This window comes from Aulonocara sp. 'chitande type north' Nkhata Bay, linkage group LG3 (assembly GCF_057382095.1).
Source record: "Aulonocara sp. 'chitande type north' Nkhata Bay isolate Kocher_YH1m ecotype deep benthic linkage group LG3, A_spYH_male_GT1.1, whole genome shotgun sequence".
Classification (NCBI taxonomy): Eukaryota; Metazoa; Chordata; class Actinopteri; order Cichliformes; family Cichlidae; genus Aulonocara; species Aulonocara sp. 'chitande type north' Nkhata Bay.
In genome coordinates, this window is record NC_141346.1 from 19120180 (window position 1) to 19130639 (window position 10460).

General features: G+C 40.3%; 1 protein-coding gene across 1 annotated transcript in view; it reads right to left on the reverse strand.

Annotated features, from left to right (window-relative positions):
• Nucleotides 1-1608: 1608 nt before the first annotated feature.
• Nucleotides 1609-10460, reverse strand: part of LOC147334363 (low affinity immunoglobulin gamma Fc region receptor III-like) — a 529842-nt gene continuing 520990 nt past the window's right edge. Inside the window, exon 4 of the mRNA XM_086285916.1 lies at nucleotides 1609-1808. Within this exon, the coding sequence (XP_086142042.1) occupies nucleotides 1609-1808 (200 nt within the window). The remainder of the gene's footprint in view (nucleotides 1809-10460) is intronic.

Below are 10460 nucleotides of genomic sequence, written 5' to 3' on the forward strand. Positions count from 1 at the left end.
AATCACTTCGTGTAATCAAGATGAGAGACCACGGCTATAAAAGCGAAGGTGGATTTGGGAAGCCTGTCGCAGCCATGTCCTGTCCGTATACGCGAGCCACCCATTGCGGAAGGTGCAAGATTGATAAGGAGAGTCCTCAGAATCCAGCGTATATTGCGGGACAGACAGGATCCTTTAGCTCAGCGCGACAGTGTGCTCATAGAGAGATATCGATATTCCCGTGAGGGTATTATTTACCTAACCAACTTGTTGACGAGGGGGTGCAGGACCACCACCTGTCTTTTTTTGCTCTGCCATTTTCTTGGTTGCTGTTATAAACAAACAGATTATTTCAGGGTCTCTTTCCAAGAGACTAAAAGCAATATAAGTGATAAATATTACCATTCTGTAGAATATTCTTATATTTCACTTTTACTTGTTCCCATGTTCTAGTGGGTCCTGTTGTGGCTCTGATGTGAAAGGGGATATAATGTAATATGATATAATAAATCTACCCTACCGCCTACTGGTGTTGGCCAGAGGGGCCGATGGCGCGATATGGCAGCCTGGCTTCTGTCAGCCTGCCCCAGGGCAGCTGTGGCTACAACCGTAGCTGCCTCCACCAGTGTGTGAATGTGAGAGTGAATGAATAGTGGCATTGTAAAGCGCTTTGGGTGCCTTGAAAAGCGCTATATAAATCCAATCTATTATTATTATTATTATTAAATTACTTACGAGTTTAATTTGTCAGCAACTTTCTGCCAGCCCTCTCTCCTTGCTTTTGCAGCCTTTGCAGTGTTCCCTTGCGTTTTAATTAAACTCTGAAACTCCTGAAATCCCTCAATCAAGAGTTCTTCCTCTGCTGCCGGAAAATACCGAGCGCGCTCCTTCGACATTTTCGCCGACCAATCAGAGGGTTGCCGATCAATGTTTCTACTATCAATGCGTAGCCCCTGTTAAGCCTCCCAGTGATCTCACATTACTTCATCCAGCTGTACTAATCGTCATCAACAGGTGTGTTCGGAGAACCGGAATAGCGAGCTCAAAGTTAGCGCGATGATTTGGTCTTGGATGTAGTAAGCGAGGTACAAAGAACGGACCCCAGATGTGCAGTGATGTTTTCATGATGATCTTTTAGCAGGCTGAGCAGATGAAGCAGCAAGCAGCAGACTGGATATATGCAATGGAAAGAGAACAGACAGAAAACCTTCCTTTTCACACCTTAAAACTTTACATCTACCAGTTTTTCTTTTACAAACACCTGAAATGCAAAAAATGTTTTTTTTCCAGTCTTTTATGTTCTTGACATTTTGCTCTTCCTCCCTTTGATGAACATATAATGAACAACTGAGTTGCGCTGAAACTAAAACAAAAAGAAACAGGCACCGATTAAACTGTTTTAACAAGTTTTTTTAGTTATGTATTCATAGTTTTAAGTAACCTGAGTAAGTAAATAAATAAAAGTGTTGTAGGAACACTTTATAAATACCACAAACATGCAACCCCCCAACCCAGCAAAATACAATATTACCTCTTTGTCTGGCTGACTGTAATTGGTGAGTTGATATTTTGATGTTACTGTACATGATGTCATCTGTGATCAGTAATGAGTGTATACTTTACTTTGTTCTACAAAACAAACCTGGACACGTATAGTCTACAAGTCTGAGTCTCACCTTCAGGTTTCCTGTGAACAAGTCGTCTAATCAGCAGAACCACAACACAGACTGATGCAGCAATCAACACAGGGAGGATGACACGGACATGTGACACGTGTTTATCATCAGGAGGAGGTGTGGATGTAGGTGGAGGTGTGGTGGTGGGTTTGTCTAAAACAAAGCAAGCACAGTCATCTAGAGTCCCCCGAGAGCAGCAGTGCCCAGCCTTCTACCTTTCTACCTTTAAAACCCGCCTTCCAGCCAAATGGCTGGTAGGCTTTTAGCTAGGCTTTAGCTTCAGCCAAGTGGAAGCTAAATTGTCTAGTCATTCATATGTATATTAGGTTGTTACCTGGGAATTCTGGAGGGAGGGGAGTGGGGGTGTGTGAATGAGGGGGTGGGGGAGCTGCTAAAAGCTGTGAACTTCCTTTTGTGTTCGTCTTGATGCATTCTCAATCATCCAGGGAAATAAATCTCCAAAAGTCACCAACTTGGAGTGTTTCAGTTTGCCATCTTAGGGAGAAATCAACACACATGGGTGTATGTCCTTTGTTGCTGAGATTTATTGATAAAAACAGTACAAAAAACCAACCATTTGTACACATATTTACAAATAATAATAAAAAGTGAGTGAGTACATTTCAACATTTTCAGCAATCACTCACAATCCTGGCACTGCCATGGTATCTGTAGTCTGCATTTACCACATGTGTATCTGTAGCAGTGAACACATCGCACAGTGGCATGATTGTTCTTGCATTTGTGTTTGACCTGACACATGGCTCTTTTTCCAGGGCTAGGTGTGGAGGGTTGTGTCCAAATTACTTCAGTTACTTATTCAGTTTATGCATACAAATATGATTTTTGAACTCAAAAATTAGAATAAAATAATAACATAAATATAATAAAAATCAATAGGAAGAAAGTTCCAGCAGAACCAGGCGCAGAGAGGGGCGGCCATCAGCGGTGAGCAGTTTGGGTGAGAGAAGGAAAACAGGATAAAGTCATGCTGTGAAAGAGAGACAGAGATAACAAGTACGATTCAATGCAGCGAGGTCTATTAATACATAGTGGGTGAGAAAGGTGACTGAATAAAAAACACTCAATACATCATGGGAATTCCCCAGCAGCCTACACCTATTGCAGCATAATTAATACATATATATATACATATATATATACATATATGTATATATATGTACACATATATACATATATATATACACGTATATGTACACGTATATATATACATGTACATGTATATATATACATGTACATGTATATATAGTTCTAGGCATTCCAGGATCCAGGTGTGGGGCATTGAGTCATAGGCGTTCTTGTAATCAATCCAGGCACTGGTCCTGCAGATTTCACCTATTTTTATTTTTAAAACATAACTCCCACGATAAACGAGGGTCCACTGTATCAGAATCAGCATGTTAAACATTTACCCAATAAATTTAAATTGCATGTAACTTAGTGATGTAGTTCAGTTAAGTATTATTCACACGTATATCATATGATTATGCCACTTCCTGTATGAGCACCTGTTGATGCATACTGCTTGTTGTAAGATTTAATCATTTTCATTAATGTGCCATGTCTGACCGCGTTTTGAGATAAGGCTAAGCAAAGGGTTATTCAAAGGTTGCCCCTCTGCAGATGGCCCTTATTGAGAGTCCTGACCACCCCTGGCAGGACCGTGGCCTGTACCTGACCCTGCACCTGCTGTTTCTGACTGGAGGACAGGTGGAACGTTACCCAGCAGCAGGGGCAGTTAACGGGCTTTGCTGTTTGTGCTACTCTACACCCCCGAGATTGCTTTGCTTGCTTTGCTATGTACTTTCTTGCTGTTCAGATGATTCAGTGTATTAAACTCTGTCTCAACAATTCTAATCTTTTCAGGGGGTCTTTTTCTTTAGTGAACTGATGTTAATCAGATCTAAATAAGCTGGATCTCCACATCATCCGTTAGATAAGGTTATCATGCTGGCTTCAAAATTTGCGACTCCACACAGTTTATATTAATCAGTTTATTTTGTACCTTGTGGTTCAGATGTGTCAAATATCAACACTGAATGTACCTGCAGATGTTTTTGATCACTCACTGAAAGTCCGTACAAACATTAGAGCTAATCACTTAGAACTGCCAGGAGGAGTCATTTTGAGCCATCACTCCTTTGTCTCCCTACACTCAGTACTCCAAGCCCATCATGTCTGATGTTTCCCTGATGTCGCCTTAATGTCACGATGTAGCTCCAGTACTTAGTAAGGAAAATGATGACTTACAATTTTGCTTTTGTAAAATAAAGATCTTAAATTCAGTATGTGCTGTCTCTGCTCCCTGGGTCAACCATGACACAGATCTGGCAAATTTTATTTATTTATTACTAAAATACTGTAATTACTCAGGGGAAAATCTGATATTCAGAAGAAGGTGAGGTAAAAGAATCACAGATGGGGTTAAATGATGCAACAATTCACATGATAAATTCAGTTTAAAGCTGATATTTAGAAGTACAGAGTAAGGACTGAAGTAAGTGTGGGGCTTCACAGATGCCAGTTAGACATTGTTCCAGTTGAACAGCTGAAGCTGCTCTTATGATCAATTGTCTTGCAGTAAATAGGCCTGGAAGAGTTTAGATATGGAAATGTTTCGGATAAGTTTCAAACATTATCTTATCTGTTACCGGTTCCCCATTTTGTCTGTTTATTGTAAGTTTGTGGGTTTGTTTTTTTAGACATTATTATATCCAACCACCAGAATCAAGCTGCTAGTCTCTGATAGGTCAAATTATTCTCAATCAAAATGAAACCAATGAAACAAATAAGGTTTAATCTGAGGATCTCTCAATATTGAGGATATCTACACCATCTGTCATCATCTAGTATGAGAAAATATGGAGACCTTCAGCGTCTCATCCTTTCCACAGGGTTATTGAGGTTGATTAAATGATAATTGCCTGTATTTGTATAGTATTTTACTTAGTCCCTATGAACCCCAAAGCATTTTACACACCCATTCACACACTGGTGATGGCAAGCTACATTGTAGCCACAGCTGCCCTGGGGCGCACTGACAGAGGCGAGGCTTCTGGACACTGGCGCCACCAGTAGGCAACGGGTGAAGTGTCTTGCCCAAGGACACAACAACCGAGACCGGGGCTCGAACCAGCAACCTTCCGATTACAAGACGAACTGCCAACTCTTGAGCCACAATCAGCCAGGTTATCACATAAATAACTGTGATCCTCAACTTCCAGGCAAGAAGAGGAAGTTGAAGTCACTGCTGTGAAGAAATTGTACATAATAAAGTGGCCGGTGAGTGTAAGCGCCATGAACAGACATCATTCACTGCTTAGTAACGACCAGTAGGTGGCAGCAGAGGAGCTTCTATTTGCAAAGCACATGCAGGCCTTCACTTGACCTTTGACCTTTAGTTACAGGAAGGAAAACACTGTAAGAGAATAATGTTTCTCTGAGAGAGGGAACAGATGGAAAATTTCACAATCATTTCTCTCACATGTAGTTCAGATGTGTTTCATCAGTCTATCGCAGGCTCACTACAGAGAAGCAAACAGCCATTCATGCTGTTAAATCAAAGTAAAAAGTACATGTTTTAGTTTAGTGGATGATAATGAAAAAAAATCACAGCACAAACAAGAACCAGAACGCAAGATGGACAACATCTGGCTATAAACAAGGACAAAATGCCATTCTTGTCTTCTTTGGGATTAAGTAAACAAGAGTTGCTTTTTGGAGGCCTTTGTTTTCCAGCCATGTGGAAGTCGACTTTACACCAAGATTATCTAGAAGTTTTTGTTTTTCTTTGTTTTTTCTGAATAATTTTAAAGCAGGGCCGTGTATCAAATAACGCAGATGTTAAAAGTGTCTGCTGCTACAGCTTGGAGTGCAAAGTGCTTTGAGTGTTAGGTGAGAGTAAAATATGGTTTATGCAGCCTGCATTCTGTGAGTTCACAGTCCATTTACCATGGACTGAACTGGGGGAGAGTCGGGCAAAGAGAACACTACATAAATACATTTACCAACCAATAGCTGGGCAGACCAGTGTTGTATCAGTCAATGTCAATTATATTTCTATAGCACATTTAAAAGCAACAAAGTTGACCAAACTAGTTAGTTAATGAACAAGAGAAAACAAATACAGAAAACAAGACGTGAGATGACACAAATACAATGTATTTAACATAAAAACAAACATAAAACAAACCCGATGGTTCTCAGACTGAACTCAGATTAAAGCCGACATAAAAAAGTGAGTTTTAAGACAGAATTTGAAAGGCTGGATAGATTCTGAATTACCAATATTAAGTTATTCCAGAGTCTAAGCACTGCAGCTGCGATATGAAACTGCCATAATAAATGATCCTGCGAAGGCCCAAATTCCTCTCTGCTTTAAACCAGACCTGAGTTGTAATAAGATCATCTGGCTCAATGATCTCAGTGCTCCTGCGGAGTTATATTTGCTGAGGAGCTTGCTTTTATTACTGGGCGCAATACATTTGGCACCAGAAGAATATTTAACGTCCAAAAGTGGCTGAATGCTGCATGTTGTCAATGAAGTAACAGAGTCATCCTGGAACTTGCTCAGTATGGTTCAACATCACACCACTGGAGCAACCTGTAACATGTGTGTCACTGCAAGTTTTTGTTAGTTTTTTCCCCCTTTCCCCCCAAAATGATGAACATGCCCATTTGTTTCCAGGAAAAATACTTGAGGAATACTATGTGAACTTTACTGTTCTGACCCAGCCCTGTGTTTCCTGACTCTTCTCCGAATCAGCTAATGATTCAGACGTTTGGGCCTCGGTGCGTTGCTCATAGCTCTACTGCACCACTACTACTGCTTCTCTGAGCCACACTACAAAGGTGTTGCTGCTTCTCCTTTTTGTCTTTGTTTTCCTTTTTCTGTTGCTGACTTTGACCTTTAAAATGTAACTTGCTGAGTCTTAAGTAGAAAGTATATCAGTTTTAGAAATGAAACAGACATAACTGACTTCAATCTCTGGTGACCCAGAAAATTTCAAACTTTGTGTCATCAGTCACAAGACGAGACACAAACCTTCAAAGTCAAACAGAAAACACAAACGACACAAACGGGGACACGAACAGAATACCGGGAGAGGACACAGGTAGGGATAATAGAAAAACTAAACACAAGACTTGAACCCTAAGAACTAATACAAAATGGAAAAAAAATAATAACAACAAACTCAAAACTCTTTTCCAGCGACCCAGGACCTCGACAGCTCTAAAACAGAGGTGTCAAACTTAAGTTTTAACTTCTTTTCTTCTCATATTAGGTTTAAAAGTGCAGTGAAACTTCTGTACAGTGACAGAAAAAAGGAATTTCCCTTATCTGGCAGTCATTAAAGCTGGCTGTGTGTGGCTCACGATGCAATTTAATGCTTGCAATCATTGTCAGGAAACCATTTGTATGACCTGAACAACATCTCTGAAGTTTCACCCTTTAAGACCTACCATAGAACCAAGTCCGCCAGAGCTTATATTATATTTTTACATGCTGTGGAGCCATTTTTGGGAGCATTTCAAGTTGCTATACATCAATGCAACAATTATAGCCCAGATTTTAATAATATGTATTCATTAAGTGCATAGTAATTACATAAATTGCAAAAAACTACAAAAAAATTGAAAATCGTTTTTGCTTTTTTAACATATATTTCTAGTTAGAGAAATTTAGGAGGCTTATCCCTCAAAACTGTAAATACAAAAAAGTTGCACAAACTAGTTTCCCACCACAGGAAATTTATTTTGAGTGTCTTCATAGTTTTATTTTTGAAATACACCAATTTTTATATACTGCAGGAAAAACAAAAACAAATATTATACTGCAAATTTGCAAAAAAGCAGCATATGCATCAAAATAAACTATTTCCAGCAGTGCAACATGAGTCCTAAGCATCCCAGAAACGACACAGAAAGTCATAAAGTCAAAGATAACTTTTAAAAACACCAGTATAGGCCCTGAGGCCCTGATGGTAAAAAAACTACATTTCCGCGAAAATGACGTCACTTCCGGTTTCCGTCAGGTAATGGCGGACATGCAAAAGTTCGCGCTGACGTCTATTCCAACGTAGGAAGTGTTTTGAACAGCTGATCGGATCGGCAAAGCGTGTTTCTGGAACATTATGTTTTTGTTGCTGCAAGTGCTTTTTATGCAGTTTTTGCAAAGCTATATGTGGAAGGAAACCGTGACCTAGCACAAGCTGATGGCATAAGATGTAAGTACAACTTCTCCGGTTTCATATGCAAAAAAAATTATTGTGCTAGCTTACGTGGTTGCAGAGCTACCGGGATTTAAAAATAGTTACGCAAAACAGAGCGTGCCCGCTCCGACCGGCTCTAAAGGGTTAATGGACCTTGTTGGTAATTAGTACCTTTTGATATATTTGCTGGGTGAAATTCCCCAGTCAGTGCAGTATTCATTCTTCCTGTGTATTTTCAAAGCTTCAAACATATAAATATGTCACGGCCCAGAGGATCAGCAGGTCACTGATCAGTAGTTTTCTCTCTCTCATGGCAGGTTCACGACCTCGGCCCACCTGGGCCTCATTAGTGCAGGGAGTAACTACTATACATCGCTGGATCGTTTTGTGTGACTCGCATCACTGCAGCCCACTTCTGAGCAAGTCTACTCAGGCATCTCAGCGCATTCCTTCTTCTTGCGTTCCCCGAGGGGCATTCCTGTTTTGAGAGTGTTTGGAGAGACACTGATCGTGAGAGTGCCTGAAGAAGAGCAAGTGGTTTTTTTTCCCCGCCCTGGATTCCCCAGAGCCTTTTCCCTATCACCGCTCTGTATATATCACTTCCCCTGCACAACTTGTATATACACCTGGTGGGACTGTAATAAAACGGCGAACCGTGACAAAATTATCATAATTCTTTCTCTTTCTCATCAAACATTCCTTTGTGTTCCCACAAATGATGTTTTTGGTTGTGACACAGGAAAGAGGACTGAAACACAGCTGAAATGAGTGAATCGCACAGGGAGGAGGACTACACATTCCTAAAAACAACTGTTTCAGTTGTTCAAGGATGCCAAATGTGACACCAGACACATAATATTTGATGGGCGAGTTTATTTCTTAGACTTGTACATCATCAGTGTTGTTTATTAACACCAGCCCTGCCTGTATATGTTTTTGTTTGTCTAAGATGAACTGAGCAATAACATGCACAAAAGATTGCAGATGATCCTATTTGAAACTCATATCTGGAAATTTTATTACTATTATTTTTAACTTGTTATAAGGTTCAATGAACACGATCTCAGCCATGGTTCAGGCTCTAAAGGGATCACTTTAAAACTCTGTCTTTTGTCTTCTGGCCGACACAGACAGACACAGAATATTTTATTTCCTATTTTATATGTCAACACTGATTTACTGATATGAAGCTTGTCCATCCATCCATCACGGTCTCTTATAAAGCAGAGCTCCCTCTCTTGTTCACAGATGCATGCTATGGAGCCTGATTCCAATTTGCTCTCTTGGAGTTTGGAAAACTTTCCAGCTATTTATTTTTTTAAGAGTAAAATCCCGAGGAACAGCCACAGCTCATCTACGACGTGTCAAGGCAGATCTCTGACTGGCTGATGGCCGCCCCTCCCTCAGCCTGGTGGGTTGAGGTTTTTGCATAACAACAGGGATCATTTGTTTCTGTTTATTTAGCATGCACAACATTTGTAGTCGCCTTCTGCACAGGGGAAGTCCACACACACTGTGTGGTACCACTTTCCACAGAAGGTGCAATCTGCAAGATTGAATGAGATTGTCAGAGTCATTGTCTGACTGTTTATTGCTAATCACTGTGTAACTGCTGTGAATTCACAGTAACTGCCATCTCCTTACAAATCTTCATTGGATTAACCACACTAATACAGACTGTATATAACTACCAACTCTCCAGCCATGTTGATGGATTGCCTATATTGGCTGGAAATATTCATTTCCAGGGAAAAGACACAGACAGACGATGCTTACAGGATGTGATGTGACAACACTAATGAAATATTGACGAAAGGCGTATTTTATTGTTATGGAAAAAGAGAATATCAAAATCATGATGACCAATTGGAGTGGTGATTTCTATGACTTTGTGTATATAATTTGGAATTTTTTACAAATGTAGGCCAATAAGGAATATATGATATCATTTCATTCATTTCAAAGGTTTATTTGCATGACGCACAAACAGACACAATTGAAAGGTACAAATGTGTTGTGCACTTGGCCAGAGGTGGCGCTGGTTGACTCGACTCCATGTTAGTGCACAAAGTAAACTGCTCGCTTTAGTTGTGAAGCAAAAACGCTGAAACCGGAGAAATAAAACGTGCGAGGGGAACGATAATGACGACAAGAGTCTCCCGATCGTTTACTCTTGCTGTCTTGTGAACAACATCGGCGTGGTATTACTGGTTTGCTGTTTTCGCGATCGCGTCGCGCATGAGGATATCACCAGGTCGCCACATTTTTAAACATTTTGTTGTTCAACAGCATCAAGTCTGACGGAGTGTGTTTGAGACAACCTCACAAGTGTCACAGATGACACATTTGGCGTTTTTTTGCTGGTTTGTCGGTAGGAGCTCCTGAAACGCAAGTCTGCCACACATCTGTTCGACCAATGCCAGTTGATCTAAACGCCAGTAGATCTGGAACACCGGATTCATACGCTGCAGAGAACATGTTTGTAAAGCCCATCCTCCTAAATTTTTCATGTTCATTATTATTCAAGTGTGTTTCTTGTAAGTATACTATCTGTGCTCAATCTTTCTTCATT